This window comes from Falco cherrug, chromosome 6 (assembly GCF_023634085.1).
Source record: "Falco cherrug isolate bFalChe1 chromosome 6, bFalChe1.pri, whole genome shotgun sequence".
Classification (NCBI taxonomy): domain Eukaryota; kingdom Metazoa; phylum Chordata; class Aves; order Falconiformes; family Falconidae; genus Falco; species Falco cherrug.
In genome coordinates this window covers 73928610-73951005 of record NC_073702.1, presented here as the reverse complement: position 1 = coordinate 73951005, position 22396 = coordinate 73928610, and the positions used below count along the sequence as shown (strand labels likewise).

General features: G+C 44.8%; 1 protein-coding gene across 2 annotated transcripts in view; it reads left to right on the top strand.

Annotated features, from left to right (window-relative positions):
• NRBP1 (nuclear receptor binding protein 1) overlaps window positions 1-22396 on the top strand; it is a 43838-nt gene that overhangs the window by 17495 nt on the left and 3947 nt on the right. The window contains exons 3-13 of one of the 2 annotated variants that reach the window (XM_055713524.1): window positions 178-300; window positions 702-803; window positions 896-985; window positions 1497-1537; window positions 2842-2936; window positions 7002-7025; window positions 18324-18407; window positions 18683-18741; window positions 20483-20581; window positions 20656-20788; window positions 21071-21173. In XM_055713524.1, the coding sequence (XP_055569499.1) occupies window positions 178-300; window positions 702-803; window positions 896-985; window positions 1497-1537; window positions 2842-2936; window positions 7002-7025; window positions 18324-18407; window positions 18683-18741; window positions 20483-20581; window positions 20656-20788; window positions 21071-21173 (953 nt within the window). The remainder of the gene's footprint in view (window positions 1-177; window positions 301-701; window positions 804-895; window positions 986-1496; window positions 1538-2841; window positions 2937-7001; window positions 7026-18323; window positions 18408-18682; window positions 18742-20482; window positions 20582-20655; window positions 20789-21070; window positions 21174-22396) is intronic. The other variant, XM_055713525.1, reaches the window with a different exon arrangement.

Below are 22396 nucleotides of genomic sequence, written 5' to 3'. Positions count from 1 at the left end.
TGTACTCATGTTTGGGTGTGTCCCATTCCTGAAATATATGTGCACAGTCCTGTCCTGGAATGCTTGTTTAATTAAAAGTTAATATGCAAAGTTCATAATAATCAAATGAAGGAGGCATGCTAATGATCTGGTCTTGCTGGCTTAGAACTCACATCTCTCTCCATCCTGCTCATACAGGTGAATCAGCGCAATGTCCCAGGGATTGATAGCGCTTACCTGGCCATGGATACAGAGGAAGGTGTGGAAGTTGTTTGGAATGAGGTTCAGTTTTCTGAGCGGAAGAACTTTAAGCTTCAGGAAGTAAGTCAGTTTGTTTCTCAGCAGGATGTGGGAAACATACCTTGCACCAGGGTGGGATTATAGATATTGGTGATCTTTCATGTGGTTTATCAGCTAGATTTGGAGTGCTGTGCTGCTCAAATGTAGCAAATTCAGCTTAAGCCTGGCCTGTGCAGAAAATGTGACAGAAAAAGTGCACAACTGTTGTTGTGCTATTTCCATGGGCTCTTGTGTTGATTTAGTCTTGGTGATCAAACCAAGCTCAGCTAAGTTGCGGTGTAGGATGAAATCACATACTGTTTGTTCTTAGCATAGGGGCTTGAAGTGTACAGTGTTTAAGGGGACCAAGACCCAAGAAAAAAAGTAAGATACAGGCTGATGTGGTCCCTGATGTAACATGTCTTTGTCTTTCTGATGTTAAGGAAAAAGTCAAAGCGGTGTTTGACAACTTAATTCAGCTGGAACATCTGAACATTGTGAAGTTTCACAAATACTGGGCTGATGTGAAGGAGAATAAGGCCAGGGTAAGTAAAGCAAACGGTCTTTTGGGGTTTCTCACTGTATGTCCTGTAGGTAATCGTGAAGCAGAGGATAATGTCTCATACTTCTCTTACAGGTGATCTTCATCACTGAATATATGTCTTCAGGGAGCTTGAAACAGTTCCTGAAAAAGACAAAGAAAAACCACAAAACTATGAATGAAAAGGTAACTACTTTTTTTTTCATGTATGCCTGTGTTTGCTTAGTGCCATCAGTGTCTGGAGAGCTCAGCAGAGGATCCTGATGGATGAGAAGGCAACCTGGTGATAACATGTGGCTGCAATTCCTTTTGATTACTGTAAAGTAGTTTAGTTGCAGGTTCTTCTGGACAGCTGTTCTGTTTGTTTCCAGCAGTTCTGCAGTTTCATATGTATGATGTGACAGGCACATCCCTTTCCATGTATGCATACAGGAAAGAGGGAAGGTGTCTGTGCATGAGAGGAGTTAGGAGGGGAGGTGTATTTCTTGACCTATACAGATATGTAGAAACTAAACTGAGCATGTGAGTACTGATTGTCTTAAGTTCTTACTTTGCTACACACATGTACTGGGTGAAGGCTAAGATGCCACAGAATGGAAAATATATTCCTTCACATGAACAGGGTATGAATCGCAGAACTAGGGATTAGTTCTTCTTCCTTGAATGATTTTTATCCTTTTTGCTCCTGTGTCTGTAGGCCTGGAAGCGATGGTGTACCCAGATCCTTTCTGCTCTCAGGTATGCAAGTCACTGATGTTGTGGTGTGGCCTCTTTTGTGCTAGAATATTAAAAGCTGTAAACATACATGCTGCTAAATGTTAGCAAGCTTCATGGAACGGAGCTTGGAGAGCACTTTTAGTCACCCAGCCTGATTCTTATCCCAGTCACGGTCTGCAGAGTGTCAGCGGCACTTCCTATAACAATCCCAGAGTCTTCATTTAGACAATGTTGGAGCCTTTAAAATAGAGACACAGTGCAATGTATGTTTTAGATCCCAGCAGTTGTGACATAGTGAGTGTGGGAGCTGAGCATCAGGGAGCTCTCCAGAGTATCCAGCTTTATAATGTGGATCTAACCGTGGCCAAGAGGATGTTGCGAAGAACTCTCAAAGAAATCAAATTCCACATGAGGGAAGTGAGGAAAATTTTCTTAGTTTTGGCAGGCTGCAGCCCTGTAGCATGCAGTGAATTCATAATTATTGTGGTGTGATTGTTGTTAGAAGCCTGTGTGGATCTATATGTTTCTTGATGTAGATCTTCTGCAGCCATCTTAGTGTGACACAGTTGAATAGCATCTGGGTTTTTTGTTTTGGTTTTAAAGGCTCTTCTCTACCTGAGTCAGATTTGGTGTGTAGCTAGTAATAGCCTCAGAAGAGCAATAACCCAGATGTCAGAGCACTCCGTAGAGAAAATTCTGTTGCCATTTGGCTAAATGTAGCTGTTGATGAATAGCTGGGGTTCTAATAAGCTTTTGGGAGCTGACAGTCCTTATTTGTGCTGGCTGCCAACATAAAACCAAGCAGAGTGAGGTGCGAAAACAGGTAGCCTCATATATACCTGGGACCCTAGCACTGAAAGGCTTTATTTGTGCCTACTGGAAAACATGACCGATATGTTTGTACGGCACTGAGTGCCTTTTTGATGCCCTATGAGTAGGGTCAGAATAAGGCTGTAATATTTTTGGTATGAAATTTGGAGGCTGTTAGCATCCATCTAGCAGTATTGGGGTGGATGAAATAGTTTCTTTATCCTTGGTATCCTGCATTTCTTGGGAACTGATCAGAGAAAGCTTTCTTTTCCCCCATGTTCTGGAGATTGTCTGTTAGAGACAATTGCTTAATTTTCATGATTCTTTCCTAGCCTAGAGGCTGATGTTAAAGTCACTTAATTGTACCTCCCTGCTACTGTAAATCCCTGGCATGTGTCCTTTACCCTCCTGTTCTCTTCTGATGTTGCTTGAGAGAGGGAAGGGATGAAGGAGTGGGAGATTCCTGGCCTCAGCCTCAGTAGTCTTCTGACCAGTGCTCTTTTCTGAATCTTTAGCTACCTCCACTCCTGTGATCCCCCAATCATCCATGGTAACCTGACCTGCGACACCATCTTCATTCAGCACAACGGATTGATCAAAATTGGGTCAGGTAAGGCTTGTTGGAGGTGACACTTGCCTATGAGACAAACTGTGCAAACAAAGGCACCTAATCCTTTCAAGGTTATCTGTCATGTTAGGCATGTATGTACGTACACATGTTCCTCCACCTCCACATCAGTTTTGCCAGAGATTGGTAGTTGAATTCACTTTTGGTTGGACCACCTTCAGGTGCAGGAGAGACTGCTACTGGATACTATTTCCCTTGTTAGCCCCTTCATCAGTTTTTGATCTCAAGGGACTGACCCGAGAAATGGTGCTGAAACTCTCAAGTTCTGTATGCACATTATCCTTAAATTTATCTCCCCTGCAGTCTTTTTCATGGTAATACACACATGGTTCTCTTCCAAGTGTTGTGAAGCTTTGAGAGCTGTGTCCAGTGAGGCAGTGAGTGTTTCTTGTAGCAACCAACATTTATCATCAAGCTTATAGTCTCTGGCTGCAGGGAGCTGCTTGTCTTGGCATCCCCATCCAGCATCATTCACTTTGGCCTGGACTATAGGATGCTGGTTTGCCTTGAGTTTGTTTGGCAAAGACGTGCCCTGTTCAGGCAGCTATGCTGTGCTGAAATCTTTTATCTCATAAGTAAGAAATGATTTTTCTGGCAGTGCAGTACATCCTTGCATGCTCTGTTCTTTTGCACCTTTGCTGTTCCTATGTCTCTCAAAATCTGTCTGCAGTTGGGATGTTTTATATTGTACCTTGACATAACCTTTCAAGGGACAGATTTGCTATGTGTTTTCCAACTTGTGCAGGTGTTCTCAAACCTGAGGAGTGTGTACTGTAGGCTTTTGTCTGTGTGAATTCTTGGTTTGATGTTGGCAGTGTACAGGAAGGAGTGCTGTGCTTCATCTGTCATCTAAAAGTAGCCTCTCCACAACCTGAAGACCTCTAGCTTTCCTCTCCATCAAAGAATTCTTGTGTTGCCTCTTTTGTTCCAGAATTGGGGTCTCTATTCCCTGTAACAAACCTCTGATATGTGCTTGTACCCAGGGAGACTGCATGACAGAAGGAACACTCGGTTCTCTGCCTTTAAACTTGGTGACTTACTCTTCACACAGACTGATGACATCATGGGGTTCACTTTATTATCTTTCGTTGACTTTGTCCAGGTGGAAGAATTTTCCAAGAGTTGTGTACATCTGATACCTGTATGCTGGCAAACGCAACTGGCTCCCTGGCATTGAATTCAGGCCACTTACAGGAGGTCTATAATAGACTCGAGTACATAAGAGATCCTTCTCTTTCTAGTTTAGTTTAAAAGTATTGAGATGCAGTCTCTCTTATTGGTAGCCAGCACTTTGTCTGTAGAAACAAACCACTCGAAGTTGATATCTAGAGCCATGGCTTTCTCCAAGAGGGAGGCTCTGCTGATGAGCAAACGTGACATTCTCAAGAGCATTCAGACTCCCAGTACTGCTATTCAGAGGCTGTCATGAATAAAGGTGGCTCTTCCAGTGTGTGTCACAAACAGTTGCCTCAAGTAGAGTTACACCTTTGCACCAATTCTGTAGAGCTTTGCTACTGTTAGGCATGGTGGGAGGGACAGAGGCAATTAGAATGGTGTGCTCTTTCGGAGTGCTGGGTGCATATGTGCTGTAACAACTGTATCCTCAGTGAGAAAAGGACATGTGCTGGGAGCGTGGCTGTGCAGGAGCAGTGCTGAATTGCAGTTGTTCCTGAAAAAAACTTTCTTCTGCTTTGCAGTTGTAGCCTGCCTTGCTCACCTTGTGTTCAGAAGTGAAGTGATTTATTTAGGAAACTAAACTGGTGCTTTCTTAAAAAAGGGAAGTGAGCACAAGTGGACTTGTGATTAGAAGAGGAATCCTCCAGATGTGAAAGCTATGGCTCCAGTGCAAGCTGGAATTAAAGCTGCTGGTGTTGCAGAATGTACTCTTGTTGCTCTAGTGTCCACCCAACTAGGAAACTCAAAACTACATCATCAGAATTGCTGGCTGTATTTGAGCTTGAGGTTCTCTAGTAGTGCTGCCTGTGCCAGTAGCCAGACAGGCTATTTTCACATTCAGGCCCCAGAGCAATAGTCACTTTGGCCTAACATTGTCAGTGACCCCCATGTTTATTGCTTCATGTAGTTACTTCTTACAGCTGGCTGGTATCTGAAAACTTTCCTGTGTTTACTTAAAATGAGCAGGGCAGTAATTCTCATGGATTTAAGGGGAACAATGATTCGGTGCACTATGATCTGCTCTTTGATACCATATCTGTCCCCAGCACCATTCTGGGCTATGCTCCCAAAAGCTCCTCTTCGCTCTACTTTAAGCAAAAGGGAATACTTGCTGAATGTGTGGAAGAGATTTGGGGACAGAAAGTTGCTACTGTGTTCCGCAGAACATCCTCCTGTCTGCTCAGTGAGGAAGTACTGAAAGAGTAGTGCCTGTGACTTGTGTTGCATCGGAAACGGCTGATACGTACTTGTTCCTGTAACACCTGTTTAGGTGTAGAAGCAACCCTTCTGCCCATCACTCCTTGCTGCTACTTCAGATTGCAGAAGCACATGCACTGACAGGACTAACTGCTGTTTTTCTTGTTCTGCATGTAATTCTGGATCAGTCTTTTTTCTTTTTTCTTTTTTTTTTTGTAGAGCCACCTGTGCACTTCAGGGACAAGAGAGATTAATTTAGTAGTAGGATGTTGCTGTTGCTATTGCACTGAGTTTTGGGAAGAGGGATGAAATCTTTTTTTGCTGGGTGTCATCTGTCAAAGAAAAAGGGAGTGGGAAAGAGGGAGGATTTCTCATACTGCTTAAATGCCAAAGCCATCCATAATCCATTAATTTACTTTTTTTTTTTTTCCCCAGTGCCATAAAATGCAGGGTTAATAGATTTCAGGAGGAAAAGTGTCACATGAATGGAGAGCTTTGGAGAACTTGTTATGAGGATAGGAAAGACACCTACAGTTCTTAAACTTGCCACTGGTGTTCCCAGAGACTTAGATGTTCCAGCTGCTTTCTGGAGTTGTGGTCAGATGAAAACATTCCTTGTGAGAGGTCCAAGCTGTTTTCTGTGTAATTTTCCCCAGGATCCCCATGTAACACCTCATTGCATATGTGCGTACCTGTATTGTCTAACAAGTAGACCTGCGAAGGGAGCATGTTGCAAGATGTTTACTGTGTCAGGTTGAAGGTACTCTGAGTGTGAAGGAGAGCTGTGTGTTTAGACAGGGTGTTTGCTGCTGCTGCTTGCTGGCGTTCAGCAATGTTGAGAGATGTTTCTTGTAATTCTCATTGGAAGTATAAGAGCCAGTCACAGGTGGAAAGAGTTGATGGGTTTGAATTGAAAATCCTTTTGGGCAGCTCTTGGAGTGCCCCAACAGAACTGAGGCCTCATACTGGAGTGTCTTGTAGAGTGTCTTCTGGCGCCCCTGAGACAGGGCAACATGCTAGCATGTGCCGAGTGAGACTTCCAGTAGAGGATAGGGGCAAGCTTAGTGTTGGGGTAGTGTATCTTTGAGTAGTGCCTCCAGGCACTTGGCTGATGCATATGCTTTCCTGTCTCTGACATATCTGACCTCTAGGATTCTTTATATGCTTAACTGCAGTCTGTCCAGAGTCTCTTTTCAGTTCCAGGCCAAGGTGCTGGGAGACTGAGTCTTACTTGGTATTAACTCTGCTATTAAATTATGTGGCTAGGTATGTAAGTATGGGTTCTGCTGCCAAGATCTGTGCCCAGGAGAATCTGCTGGGATGTAGGGGAAGGTAGTAGTTTGCTGAATGGAGTGCTAAGGGACTGTAGAGCACTCGCAGAAAGAGCAGAATTTCCAGCTTCTTAACCTCAGAGTTGGCTATAATTGTCTACTTGGTCAGAGGTGTGTGTCTCGTCCCCCTTGCCCCCTCTGGTTCTCAGTTAGAAATACTAATGTTCCTTATGTATATTTTAAAAAGGTGGCTGGAGGCAGGCCAGATTCTCAGTCTTGTCCATGTTTTGCCATGATTCTGACCTAGCTGTCTCTTATCGATGTTAACTGCTTGCTGTTTCATCAACTCATTGACTTCTATCTCGTTTTACTTCCCGCTTACGGGCTGCTCTGTTACCAACAGTCTTTCATAGGATATTTGCTAATGGTGAGCAAACTTCTCCGCTCCTGTGATGTGACTACCACTATATATGTAACGTACATGATTTTATTTTTGTGTGTGTATATATATATTTATATATATGATGTGTGTGTATATCTATTTGTAACACACACAAACATACACACTCTCTTAATTTATTTATACAGTGTTCCCTTGCTATAAGGCTGGTGTGTAAAACTGTTTGGCTTAGGTGCGTCCCACTTTGAGACCTTGTGTTCTGTGCTGGAATGTGAACTGTTCCTTGTGCTGTCAGCCAAAGCCTTACAGAGAGGGAGCACTGCCCTTTGTGAAGTCTCCTGGTTGTTAGCTCTCTTCCTCTCCTTGTTCTTAGTGTGCTAGTCCATGGACCCTAGTGCATGTTGGCTCCTGCATGTCAAGCCAAGCGGATGCGTTGTTCTGAGCTCTTCCCAGCTGAACTTTCCATATACATTAGACTCTTTCCTGCTACTGCTCTGCTAGATTTGGCTGGGCACCAGACCTGGACTAGCCTTTGCTTTGTGCTTGGCTATCCAATTGCTTGCTTGTAGTTTTAACTCCTTAGATGTTTTAAGATAAATGTTTCAGTGAATGTGCCTGGTTCCTGATGGCCAGAGGGACATCCCACCCAAATGAGTCCCTGATTGTGAAGTAAAGGTTTACTGTTTATGTTTCCCCAGTCAAAGCTCTGTATTTGGGGACACTTGTGCATATGAGGAGGGAGTTGGGGTGGCGGGGGCTAGAAAAGGATTTGGGTGCTGCAGTTTGTAAGCCCATTAAATAGAACGCCACATTTACATTTAAAGTAATTACTTTATTTTTTGCCATCAGGGTTGTTCTCCGTGGTTAGAGTGTGTTTCTACTGAGTTGAGAACCTGCCATCAGCTGGAAGTGGTGGAAAGGGAAGGGCCTGTCCACATGGGTTCTGTGCCTTCCCAGTGTTTGCAGGAGCAGGATGTGGCACGCTGCTCTGCGTTGCCAGCAGAGCAGAGGCTCTCTTAAAAAGTTAAATCTGGGACCTTACACAGCTGATGGGGAAGTTGGTGCAGTCAGGACATGTAGCATTAGGAGGACAGATTTCCTTGGTGACAACTTGTTGATCAGAGTGCTGCAAGTTGGGCTGTGGCAGTCGCATGCAGCAGGCTGATTTTATGGGGTGGAAGAGGCAAGGTGCAGCAGCAGCAGCCAGACTGGTCCAGGAACAAACCCAGAGAGCGGGAACGTGACTGAGCCTGGGTGTCAGCATGGCTTCAATCACACCGATGGCAACAAGGCTTAAGATTAGCAAGCCATTCCTCAGAAATCAAGTCACTGCTGCAAGCAGAACAAAATGCCGTCATTCTAGCAAGGCAAGAAGGGCCTCAGCCAGTGGTCTCCAGGCTTAAGAAGATGTTGTGGTTTCTAGCTTGTGCTGAAACAGCATCAGATGGCCTAGAAATACTGAGCTTTCTTGGCTGGTTTCTTGAGAACTTGTTTTAACATTACTGTTGTATTACTAGTTACTGTTCATATGAGAGCTGGAAATGGTTTAATCCTTAGATCTTGAACAGTGATTTGGGTTTGAAAACACTAAATATAGGGTATAAGGCTTCTGTTTTGCTTGAGCATTGAGCTAATAAGGTTGTGAGTGACATGCTTTCATAACTAACTGATCTTATTTTAGTCATTACTTCACTCTTGGATTTTGTTACCTGGTATTTAAAGACTTGTCATGGTGGTTTTCATATCCTTAACAGACACCTGAGACACTGAGTAGGTGATGTAGAAATAAAATAGGCGTTACTAGGGTATCTTGGATTTGTGGGGTTTTTTGTTTGTGTGTTTTAACTAAGGTTTGGTTTGGAGAAAAAATAATGGATAGCTGAAATCAGTGGTCAGAAAAATCTAATGTAAAAATGGAAAACTTCTTCACCCATGTTGGCATTCCTTTTGGAAGATTTAACAGGAATTTATGTAGTTTAGCTTCTAGTTGCACAGTTTTATGTGTAGAGCATGTCCTCTACCAAGCCAAGCATTTTCAGTTGTTTAGAAACTTGGCAAAACTAAGGCAGGCTTTCACAAGCAGAGGAAAAGGTTTGTGTCTGACTACCAGTGCTGCTGGGAATGAGATCCAGCAGATGAGTAGTTTTGAGTGCAACTCTTTTTGCCCAGAATGGTTCAGAAAGTCCAAAGCGGTATGCAGGTTAGGTTTTTTCTTTTTTTTTCTTTTTTTGAAGGCTTCGTCTCACCTTGGTCTGTATTGTCTTTGAGACTCCCAGCAGTGTAAAAGCCTCTCATAAAGTGAAGATTCTTCACACCTGGATTGTTCTTGAGAAACTGTTCAACAAACTGGATGGAATAGCACAAGGTTAATTTCTAATTGTAATAAAATTGACAGGCATCTCACAATCTAGCTGCTGTTAAGATTGCTAGATTAGCAAAAATGGTTACCAGAGACCTGCCTTGATTTTGTATATAAGCACACTCCTCAAGGCAGGAAGAGCAGTCATAGGTAAGTGACCATCAGTGGGCTTCTAATTGCTGTAGTTAGTTTTTGAAATTGCAACTAACACCTGACTGAATGTGTGTGTGTGTTATGATTTAATGTGTGCATTCGAGGGTAGGGTGGTGTTTTGGTTTTTTTTAAGTCAGATTTAGTGATAAGAATTGGTGCCTTTGGTGGCCTCATTGCAAAGTCACCAAGTGGAATGCATACTTAACAGGTTTATCTGCTGCTATGCCTTGATAGTAATAAACTCTCATTTTTATTTTGCAGAAGGTTTAAAAGCTGGCTCTTGCTTCATGTGCTTGCTTTCCTTGCTTAGTATACCTTTTTTGTGCTGCTGTGAGTCATATAATTCATGAAAACACCAGAAAACAACTATCTTCTAGACTGGTTGTAATTTTCAATTAAAGGGGATCTGTTAGAAAGTTTGAATTTCCCATTTTAGTGCTGCGAGTTATGAGAACTTGCATTTTCTGTGGTCAAACTTACTCTTTTTTTCTGTTGCATTGAAGGAGCCTGCTGCTTTAGCTTAGTTGGATTGTGGGTTTTTTTCTCTGTCTTTGTGTGCATTTCCAGGATATATCAGGGGACATGTCTTATAGTTATCCAGGTCTTCATTTACCCATTTTAGTGTTAGTATGGCAGTTGCATATGTCCTGTCCTTTTGGGGTCCTTTGACTGACGGCATGTGGAACATTGACATTTTTGAAGACTCCTACATGCCAGTTCTTGAAAGATCACTTGAATACAAACTTAGCAGGTATTTACATCCCTGTGTGCCAGTACATGCTCAGGGCTAACCTCCTGGAAACGAGTTCTGCAGATCAGGATCTTGGGGTCCTGGAGGACAGCAAGCTGACCATGAGCCAGCAACGGACCCTGCTGACAAAGGTGGCCAGCAGCATCTTAGGCTATTTGGGAAGAGCATTGCTGGCAGACTGAGGGACGTGATCCTTCTTTTCAGCACCGGTGATACTATGTCTGGAGTGCTGTGTCTAGATCTGAGCTCCACAGTACAAGAAAGATACAGACCTACTGGAGCAAGTCCTGCACAGGGCCTTGAAGATAGTTAAGGGACTGGAGTGTCTGTCCATGCGAGGGGAGGCAGAAAAAGTTGATACTGTTTGGCCTGGAGAGGAGTAGGTTCGGGGGGGGGGGATCATTTTAGTATGTATAAATATACATACCTGATGAGAGACAGTGGAGGGAGCCAGTCTCTTCTCTCTAGTGCCCACTGACAGGACAAGAGGCAGTGGGCACAATTTGAAATACCTGAAGTTTCATCTAAAACAAGAATACTTTTTTTTTTTTTTTTTTTTTTACTGAGAGGGTAATCAAACACTGAAACAGGTTGCCCAGAGAGATTCTGGAGTCTTTCTCCCTGGAGATACTCAAAACTGAATTGCACATGGTCCTGGGTGACCTGTTCTAGCTAACCCTGCTTGAGCAGGGGGGTTGACCTGTATTTTCAAGAGGTCCCTTCAAGCCTAGACAATTCTGTGATTTAGGCCTTAAGGCATGTGGGCCAAGTAGTGTGTTCACTCTGGCTTCTGCTTTCATGGGGTGAGCTTTTCGGTTTATTAAGTCTTCCAAGGTCCTTGCACAGCTTCATTTTGGCATGTTGTGAAACAATGGTAATCTGTGATGTGAAGTCTGAAATTTGGGGAAGTTAAACTTGAAATACACAAACTTGTGGACCCCAATTGCATTTTGTTTGAATATGTGTTTATACTGGTTCAATCCAAATTTCTGTTAAGAACTGCTCAAAACATGAAATAATTTTCATAGTCATGTTTGTGGACTATATTTTTCAGTGCACATCTGTCTTCTGGGAGTAAATGACTCCCCCAGAGTAGCTTGCTCCCAAGCATTTCAGTGAATGTCTTTTCTTGTTTTTCTGTTTGAATGTAACTTGCACTGTGATGTGAGGCTACTGCAGTTAGTTAGTGATCTGCTGCTTCAGTTTTGAAAACTGAGGAAGAATGGCAATCCTGCTGCCCCTTCATATTTTTTATGTAAATACTGTATTGCAGTCAGATGATGCAACCCAAGCAGGGGTTTGCCCAGTCCATGGAACCTTCATTCCTCTGGTCTAGAGCTTAGAACTTGGTTTTGTACGCAGATTTCAAATCTCCTACATGCTTTGTTTGGAATGAAGTTGCTTGTATCATGAACTCATCCAGATAAAATGCTAATAAGCTACTGAGTCCTTGCTTAAGAGCCTGCAGCCGGGATTGACAAGTACTTATCTTACAGGTCCTCTTTGTCTGTTCTTGTGTCTACAGTCTTGCGTTTACTGCTCTGTCTACTCACACTTCCTGCTTCCATGTAGTGGACATGGTCAAACATGTCAGTTTAAAACAATGCTTTTTTACTTAAGCATAAAAATATCATCCACCACTTCACAAGAAATGTGATACTGTGTTATCTTCCTTCCATTTATTTCTATGCCCTTGCCACAGAGAAGGCTAATGATATCCTGGGCTGCATTAGGCAAAATATTTCCGTCAGGACTGAGAGAGGGGATCCTTCCCCTCTGCCCAGCCCTGGAGAGGCCACCCCAGGAGCGCTGGCTCAGTGCTGGGCTCCCCAATCAGAGAGGGGCACGGCCAGGCTGGAGAGGGTCCAGCGAGGGGCCACCAAGATGCTGTGGGACTGGAGCCCCTCTGCTCTGGGGCAAGGCTGCGGGAGCTGGGACTGCTCAGCCTGGCGCAGGGCAGGCTCAGGGGGTTGGATCCGTGTCCATAAACACCTGCGGGAGGGTGCCGAGGGGACGCAGGCAGCTCTGCCAGCGGTGCCCAGTGTCAGGACCGGAGGCGACGGACCCTAAATGGGTGCCAGGAGGGTCTCTCTAAACATCAGGAAATCACACATTTTTGGTGTGAGGGTGACACAGGCCCAGGTTGCCTAGGGAGATGATGGAGCATACATCCTTGGAGCTACTCAGAAGCAGTGTGGAGCAGCCAGCCTTGGATGTCCCTGCTTGAACAGGGGGTTTGGACAGAGTGGCCTCCTGAGGTCCCTTCCAACCTGAGCCACCCTGTGATTTTACGATTCTATATTAATTTCTGTGGAGAAGGATACCTCTCTCAAAGTCCATGAATTTTTTATATATTGGCTCTCTGTTGCAAGTACCACTGGTTCTGCTTCATCAGTATTTTCTCTGAAGTAAAATCTGGGTAGTCTTTTAAGCCAAGATTAGGTATACTACTCAGAAGTGATGTCAATGGATATGGCAAGAGTGAACATAGATGTAAGCAGCTGGGGGGCTGTTACCTGGCACTGGGAGCTGTATGTAGTGAGCTTGTCATATACTGAACCTCTTTGCCCCTTCATCGCATTAGATATTCAACTGTTAAAAATAATAAAACCCTTTTGCTCCTGGTGACTCAGTGTTGCAAATAACTTTGCAAACACTGTGTACAATCCCTGATACAGATCTGCAGGATGCTTGTATTCTCTGATCAACTTAAACCTGCCACTGCTTTTCCTGATTGACTCTATTTGACGGCTGCATGTTTCTTTTTGTTTCCAGTAACCTCCTAGTTCCTTATTTTCTAGGCTTTGTCCTCCCTCATAAAAATGCATTTACCCTATTTGTGTGCAAAGTGAAATGTCTTGGTTTTGTGTAGTCTTACACTCTTTTAAAACAGTGAAAATGTCTTGAGCATATGAGTGTAAGCAATTAATAATGTGGCCTTATACCTATCGTGGCCTTATACCTATCCTGGCCCTGTGGCCATCCCTTTATGGTTGCAAACAGATGGTCTTTCATTCCATTGATTATATCTGAGTCCCTGTAGTGCTGGTTCAGTGCAGCATAGGTAAGGTGGTTAATTGTACCCTGTTGCTAGCTTGCGTAGCAAGCCTGGGACTAATCTTAAAGGTTAGCTGCTGATCCTTCCTGTTGTTATCTTGCTTTCTTCTGCTTTTTAAGCCTGCTGAAATCGGGAGTACAGTGTACTTTGAACAGTTTACTAGAAGACTGGAGTAATACACTCTTGCTTTGCAGAAAGCTTAGGCACTTGCAAGAGGATGAGTGGCTCAATGGCCACTTTGGGAGGAAAGGAAGGATGTTTGGGCAGAGTGTCCTTCCTACTTGCAAGGAGGAAGTGTTGAATGCAGAACAAAGGTGTGTATGAATCAGACGGAGGATAAGAAGAAACGTCTTCTGCAACATGTAGTGTTTAAAAGGGCAGGTGGCTGTGTGATTGGGCATCTCTGCTAAAACCTGCCAGTGGTGGGAGTTGGGAAGTAATACCATCAAATGTGTTCTTGGCTGACACTCCCACTGACCAATGCATGCTCAGCGTTGTCAGTTTACACTGGCGAGCTCCTGCTCTAGCATGTCCTTGAGGGTTTGAAAAGTTTAGCAAGCTTTGCGTGTTCCTGTAGTAATGCTGATTATTTCTCTTTATGTTTTTATTGTCAGATTGAGTTCGGCTACCAGAATGATCAGCCATGTCGTGCTATGTCTCGTAGTCTGCCCCTTGCTGTTGTCTTCTCTGTGGCTGAGAAAGGCATGTTTGTTGTTAATGTTGGTGATCTGGCTTTCCTTTTTGACCTTCATTGTTTTTGTTGCTTAAGATAACTGTCCTTAGCCTTTATGCATCTGAGCATTCACAGAATTAAGAGCCATCACTAGATGTATGTGTATGGTGGGTAGCAGCTATGTGTGAATCGGTCAGAAGAGCTTGTGTTAGAGGTACCTTAAAGTGTGTGTTCTTATCTTGTGCAGTTAAGAGTTTGCTTTAAAATGTGTGCTCAGGTGAAGCTCCTCTGAAGTTTCTTTCTGTGCTACGTGGCTTGCACACCAAAGTGACAGACCTACAATAGTGATTAGACCAGACCAAACCCGGTTTCTTGTCGCATCTTCTAAAATATTGTCATGAGGTATAGCAGTGGTTTTTGTCTGCCCTGTTTAATGTGCTTACGAGGAGTTTTTCAGTTGCCTTCAGTAGCAGGTTGTTGCTGTCACAGTGATGAATGGAACAGACGTGTGTCTGGTGAGGCTGTCTCTGCTTAGCTCTAAGGCATATAGTGAAGAATCTGGTAGTCTTATGCCATTGCCCTACTGCTGCATTGCTTCAGCTTTGCAGTAACAGAGCAAGGTTATGCATGTGACTTCCAGCCAAGCTGCACATGAGCTGTGATATCAACTGCTAGAACAGGAAAAAGGCTTGTTAAGTGTGGCTAATAAATCCAGCTGCAGAGCCAGCTTCTGCAACAGTGACAGAAAAACATGTTGAGGAATTTCAGTGTGATTCTGCTAGTTTGGAGGCACAAGGACCAGTATATTAGGAAGGCCATGTTCCTGGATGACCTACAACAGCAAATTCAAAACTGCCTTTGTGTGTGTCTGCGTTGGAAGTTCCCACTGACAGTGCAAGCTCAGCATTTTCCAGGAATGTGGGTGCCACTGCACAGTGTCCGTAGGACCTGGATGCAGAGAAACATATTGTCAGTGAAGTGCAGACAGCCATTACAGATGGAGACTGGACTAGAATGCCATTGTACTTGCCTTTCTGGTGTGGGAGTGCCTGTGTTATGTCACAGGCTAAGGTTTCTTTGGATAATGCCTTTTTGTGATTGAACACTGCCTCATCCCTGTTCTTAAACAGGGTCCAGGAGCAAAAGACAGAATGGCTAGATAGTGAATTGGCCCTTGCCATCCAACACGAGGTAGTCACAGTATTTAAAGACACATTGGAAAATTAAGCTAATCAAAACATCATTTGGAAGTTGACTTGGCTGATTCTGCTCCGTATTTGGTGGATTTGTATTGTCCTGGGTAGTACCGTGCCAGAGTTCCTGCCTGAGGACACTGATCCAGCACTTGATGGCATGAGCTGAATTTCTGCAATGCTGTCACTGTTGACACAGTGCCTCTCTCGGGGCAGGCTGTGATGCCTCTGCCCTTCTCCAGGGGTCTGGCCCAGGCCAGACAGCAGTGCTACCCTGGCCGCAGCATCTTGGTGGTGGTTGCCAGACCTCTGTAGCTGAAGAGGGGTTCCCGTTTACTCTTACCATCTCTTGTACTGATAAGAAAGGCAGAACAAATAGAAGACTTATTTAGTAAGTTTTATTTTACATCCCCAGATTGTCTCACTAGCTCATGGTAGTCAGATTGTCACATATGCAATAGATGTTAGGTTTAGCAAGGTTCACAAAAAAAAATCTGATAGTTCATGTACACTATATGCTGCACAAAGACATTCAGTATTCTATTAAAAAAAATATGAAATTTAGACTTTAGAACAGAAGGGTTTCTGACATCTTAAATACCCTGTTCTGCAAAAACTGGGACAGAGTATTAGTTCATAATAGTTCTTGTAGATAGAAAACAAGCACATCTGGGATCAGCCAGATCCTGTGATTGCGTTACAGCCTAGGCCTCGGGGGAATGCCAAAACCTTAATGGTATGGGACACTGAGGGAAAACTTGTTCTTGATCACAAACTTCACAGTATTCAGGTGGCTGTGCATCTGCAGCAATATTGCATTTCTGGATGTGAACAGTCTCCGGCCCTTCATAGGGCTGTAGCTGTCCTTATCGGGTGGTATATTGTAGGTTTAGGAGGAAGTATTTTTAGGTCCTACAAGTCTCCAGAAGAAGTTCTGAAAGTCATGAATGTGTCTGGGCTTTTTGTTTCTGGGGTTTTTTTTTTGTTTGTTAAGAAGGCAAACCCTCATTTGACAGTATTGAATTGTTTGTTTTTACAGTGGTGAATTGTTCTTTTGAGTAGAAAAGAATAAATTACTTAAAGTGGGGAGGGGCCAGTACTGTTAAACCTGATCTTGGTTCCTTGGCCAAAACATCTACAGAGAGGAAACAGGAAAGAGCAGTAATGATGAGGAAATCCAGCTGCTGGAGAAGACCTGACACAGACCCTCCTCTCTTAGTAGCCACCTCTAGACCAGACATACACAGTGGGCTGCTGCCCAGAGACAAAAGCAAGTTAACAGGATGTCTTCATTGTGGATATTTGGGAACCTCTTCAGAAGGCTCAGTATGAGAACCTGTTTTGCTGGACAAACTTTGTGTGATTTACCCTGTGTGCAGTCAGGCACTGGCTGGAGGCATGGGATGGGTAGAAGATCAGAAAGAGCTGCCCCACTGGAGGGGTTTGGAGTCCCTCGGACACTTAACAGCCTCAACATTAATGAGATCATAGAAATATGGGGAATGTGTGAAATTGAGGTAGGTCAGGATATCCTCCAGAAGCACAGGAAGGTGTTAGGGGACTGGACAAATTTCAGTTGTAAGTAACTTAGTAGTGCAAAATACAAAGCTGCACAGGAGTCCAGAGCTCATCATCTGGGAGCTGAGGAGGACCTGGTGTCTGCTAGCTGCTCAAGGGAGGAATTTGATGCACTTGCCTAGTGTGTGATGTTATGATCCATTGGGGCAGGGTCCCTAGCAGAGAGAACTGGTGTGACTGCGTGTAGCCCTGGCCAGAGGTGATCTAAAACTGTTGGTATTACAGGGAAAATGCAGAGCAGGCCTTAAGAGGAAGAAAAGAATTTAGCTTACTTTGCTTTGTGCTGTTTAGCTGAAAGGACCTGGTGGTGTCTGTAAACAGGTAAGCAGTAGGAATGAAGTTATCTTACTGGACTCCCAAGGTAAGAGCTAGCAGAGTAACAAAAAGCAGTAAACTACTCATGGATGGTTGGTTGGGAGAGTAGATGCTGGAGCCAGCTCAGTTTCCAATGCTTGAATATGGTGATATGACTTGGGATGCGCCACACAGTGAGGCTGAGCTGAGTTACCAAGGAAGATCCTTCCTGTCTCACTAGAGCCCAGAGAATGTCTCTTCTCTGAGGCTGAGAACTAGTTCAGTCTCATTCAACTGGGAATCTTCTTTAGTGTGTCCTGCCCTAATCCAGGAATAGCTGGAAAAATACAAGCAGTTTGGCATGTTCCATGTAAGTCCACATTGTAGCAGTACAGGACCAATTGTGGTTGTCCAGGAGGCTGCCAAAGTGGGAGATGGGCCTGAGACTGTAGGAATGGGCATGTTCAAGGGTGGAAGTAGAGCTTCAGGTGGGACGGTGATGCTCTCTCCCTGCCTGCTTCTGTGTTTCTCCCTGGTGGAGCCAGCTGTTCCATTTTGGAGAGTGGCTTGCAGTCTTTTCAGAGGTGGCTGTCCCAAAGGCTCGTCTTTTATGGGACATCCATACTTGTGTTCTGCTTGTTGTTCCTGTGGCTGGGAGTTATTCCCTCCCTGTAGCTCTTGAGTGTGTTGTGGTTGTTGCTATGGAGGTGCTGGCTGCTGGGAGGCCTCTGGGTAGTCTCTCCCCATTCATCAGCTTTGCTTGACCAGTCTTGAGGCAGTTGGACACCAGTGCCTTGCTGGTATGGGGAAGAGTTGCTTTGTAGGTCTATCCCTCTCCTAGAGCCCTGAGGTGGTGACTTAATTGCAGTGGTCTTGGCATCTCTGGCTGTTCCTAGGGCTTCTGTTACAGTTGACTTGCTTTGTGACAAATGCTATGGATCTAATTTAAGTTGGGTGCTTTCAGGACTCTCATTTCAACAGGGAGTCCTTCCCAGCTTGTCTTCCCATTTGACAGAAGTTGTAGTCTCCAGGTTTGCTCTTGGAGAGTAGTGCTAAGCTGCCTTAGTCAATCTGCAGCCAAGGAAACAATGGAGAAATACATCAGGGCAGGTGACCCAAGATGAGGGACTGATGAAGGGCCAACTTCACTCCGCTGTGCTGCCCCTTTGGGTACCACAGGGCCCTGGAGTTGCATGTGTTCCCTGGGATCTGGTTGGGGATGGGCTATGGCTTCCTGTATCCTGAGTATTCATGACTTTCTTCTAGTGGCACCGGACACAATTAACAACCATGTGAAGACCTGTCGGGAGGAGCAGAAGAACCTACACTTCTTTGCCCCGGAATATGGAGGTATGGTGTAGCTACAGCTGCAAGGCTGGTTTTGTTGGCCTTATTAATGCTTACAAGCTGTTCTGCATCTTGTTTTCAGCTATAGACTCATGACAAATGTCACATTAGTGGTTTTGAGTTGCTTGCCTGCTTAAATGCTTCAGCTCCTCTGTCTTTTGATAGTAGAGGCAGGAGAGAAGGCTGCAGGATTATCACAGCCTAATAGAGAGGTGGTCCTGCTGGTACTACTAAATGCAGGGATGGACTGATAACAGAGCATTATTTCTGTGTTACAGAAGTTGCCAATGTCACCACTGCTGTGGACATTTACTCCTTTGGGATGTGTGCACTGGAGGTGAGTGTGGAACACTGGCTATGGGACAGAGAGGACAAATTTGAGGGAAGATGCTGTGGTTATGGGTGGGTTAGCTTGGTAACAAGTGCATTTTTTTCTCTGAACCAAATGCACTTTGCCTTGGAGTGATCCCTAGTAAGGTGTTTGGGGAATCCTTGTTAAGAAGTAAATAGCTCAGTAATGTATAGTTCTTTCTGAAATTCCTAATGTGTAATTTATTACTCTGCGGGTCTTGGCCAGTTCTGAAGTCTGACCCACTGGCTGGTGGGAACAGTCACTACTGCAAACTGTACTTAATGTACATAGAGAACAAAACTCCCCTTCTAGGGGGAGTACGTGTTCTTTCTTTGGTATCTGGAGGAGAGGACAGATGTAGTTCATAACTTTCCTGGGTGCTATGGTTTAACCCTAGCCAGCAACTTAAGTACCATGCAGCTGATCACTTGCTCCCCACCCCCACTGGCTTGGGAAAGAGAATCGGAAAAAGGTAAAACCTGTGGGTTGAGATAAGAACAGTTTAAGAGTTGAAATGAAGCAAAAATACTAACAACAAGAATAACTGTGAGAAAAGAAAAGGGAAGAGAGAGGAATAAAATAAAAGGGAAAAACAAACAAAAACCCCAAGAGATGCCCAGTACCATTGCTCATCACCTGCTGACTGATGCCCTGCCAGTCCTCGAGCAGTGACTGGCCCACCCTGGCCAAGTTCCCCCAGTTTATATACTGAGCATGACGCTCTATAGTATGAAATATCCCTTTGGCTAGCTGGGGTCAGCTGTCCTGGCTCTGCTCCCTCCCAGCTTCTTGTGCACCTCCTCACTGGCAGAGCATGGGAAACTGAAAAGTCCTTGATTTAGAGTAAGCACTGCTTAGCCACAACTAAAACATCGGTATGTGATCAGCATTATTCTCATACTAAATCCAAAACACAGCACTGTACCAGCTATTGAGAAGAAAATTAACTCTCTCCCAGCTGAAACCAGGACACTGGGCCAGCCTGTCTCCACCTGATAGAGGGGCTGGTTGCAGTTGGGTGTGAGTCTAACGTACCTGACCTTAGCAGCTTAGTGGTTCCTCTGTCCTTGCAATCACTAAGCCCAAGTCTAGGAAATAGGAGTGGTTGGTAGGAGTATTTTCTGGGAAAAATTGTCAGAAAGAGCCAACACAAGGAATTCTCATCCTATGCTATACATTCTCTTCCGGCTTCACTTACAGAGTTGTGGAAATGCAACTTTCGGGAAGCAAAGCTTGAGCTGACTCTTAAGGTGTTCTCGACAATCCTTTACCAGCCTTTCCTAGCTGGGAATTTGTGTATGTGCAGGCTGGAGCCAGTTTTGGATAGCATTGTGTGCTTGCTTTTCTTCCTGTAATACAGAGCTATTCATACAGCCAGGAGGGACACTGTCAGATTCTGGCAGTGGCCCAGTTACTACTTCATTAGAGGATGGGAATTATCAAGCAGGAGTACAGGCCAGTGGACCATGAGATTCAGAATGGAGATACTTACTGTCTGAGGGGATGCTGGCATAGTTTTTGGGTCTTCTGGCAATCTGTTAGGGTGTTAGAAATGAGCTATTACAATGAGGTGGTCATTTTCTCTCTGCCTCCACAAACTGTGACCTTAAGTAGCACTAAACAACTTGGCTGTTGTGATCTCACACTTGGCAGTTGCCTCCTTGAGCTCTGTTCAGTGTAGTCAGTAATTCTCAGCGAAGTCTGATGCGCTGCTTTGTGTTTGTAGATGGCAGTGCTGGAAATACAGGGTAATGGAGAGTCGTCTTACGTGCCCCAGGAGGCCATTAACAGTGCCATCCAGCTGCTGGAGGACCCCTTGCAGAGGGTGAGTGAGGAGGGATCAGCACTCCAGCAGGCGATTGGCCTTGCACATGGTCTCATGCGATTTTTGTCTTTCAGGAGTTCATTCAAAAGTGTTTAGAACAGGACCCTGGCAAGCGTCCTACTGCCCGGGAGCTCCTTTTTCATCAGGCATTGTTTGAGGTGCCGTCACTAAAGCTGCTGGCTGCTCACTGTATCGTTGGACATCAGCGTGAGTATGGAGTCAGTGCGCCACACCTCGCATTCTGCAAAGCTTCGCTAAGTTGTCAGTACAGCTGGCATCCTGGAAACCAAGACCTTCATGCCGCTCTTAACAGGCAGGGACCAGGGCCTTGTGAAACAGAGCTGCGGTTGCTGTAGAGCCTGGAGGACTGTGGTGCCCTGCATGCTCTGAGTGGCACGGGAGTTTAACAGCCTGAAGCCTCTGGGGTTTTATTGCTTTTCTTAGGTTGGAAAGGAATTGCAGTTGTTCTAACTTTTTTTTTTTTAATAGATATGATTCCTGAAAATGCTTTAGAAGAAATGACCAAAAACCTTGACATGAGTGCAGTGTTGGCAGAGATTAATCATGTGGACAGGGAAGGAGTCAAGATGATGTGAGTATCCTGTGGGATACTTGGAGGGGGGTGCTCAGGTGCATGTGGAACAGATGCCAGGGCACTGGGGCAAGCACTGACAGATCTGCTTGGGACACTTCTCTACAAGTTAGTGTTGGTATTTTGCCACTAACTGGGAAACAAAACGGAGCTGATGGCACTATCAGTGAAGAAGCAGTCACTCTCTGGGCACAGAAAATTCTGTGGAGGGTAACTCCTGGGTGGAAGAAGGCCTTGCACCCGTGTTCTGTGAATGGATTCCATGCAGCTGAGATGTAAATTGTTCCCCACATGGAGGGGTGGGAAGTTAACACACTGTAGTTGGAACAGCCCTTAGCAAAACCTGGCTGAACAGTTTGGGGAAGTGACTCGGACCAATCACAGGCTTGTCAAATGGAGTCTGACATGTTGGAGAAATGGTTCCTCAGCGTTTTCTTAGCAGAGCAGCTTGTTCTGCAATATGCAAAGGGAAAGGCTGTTTAGGGCAGCTATCAGTAACACACAGCAGCCACTTAAACTGTAGAGCTGGCTTCCTCTAAGTAAGTGACAGTAATCTGTATGGAGCAAGTAGAGTGCCAAAAAGTGATGTGAAATTTTGGGTAATGAAACCTCAGCTAGTTGAGGGACTAGCTGAAAAGTCTTAAGATGTGGATACTGTGTTTCCAGAGAAGACCAGGGTGCTTTCAGGGTAGTTCAGCATTCTGGGATGCTCAGGCTACTGAACAAAAGTAATCAAGATGACAAGGAAAAAAAAAAAGCACTGTTCATTTGAGAAGCTCTTTGAGCCTTCCAGTACCTAAAGAGGTCAACAAGAAAGCTGGAGAGGGACTTTGTACAAGGGCCTGTAGTGACAGGGCATAGGGAAATGGCTTTACATGAGAGAGGGGAGATGGAGATGAGAGATGAGGAAGAAATTCTTCCCTGTGAGGGCGGCGAGGCGCTGGCCCAGGCTGCCCAGAGCAGCTGTGGGTGCCCCATCCCTGGCAGGGCTCAAGGCCAGGCTGGACGGGGCTGGGGGCAGCCTGCGCTGGGGGGAGGGGGCCCTGCCCGTGGCGGGGGTGTGGGAACTGGATGGTCTTTAAGGTCCCTTCCCACCCAAACCATTCTGTGGTTCTATGATACAGACCTTTCTAAAACCTGACAATCTGATCTTCCTAGCACTAGTAAATAATAGTATTGAATTCTGTTTGGAATGTTTTTTTTTTTGTTAATTAAAGGTTCAA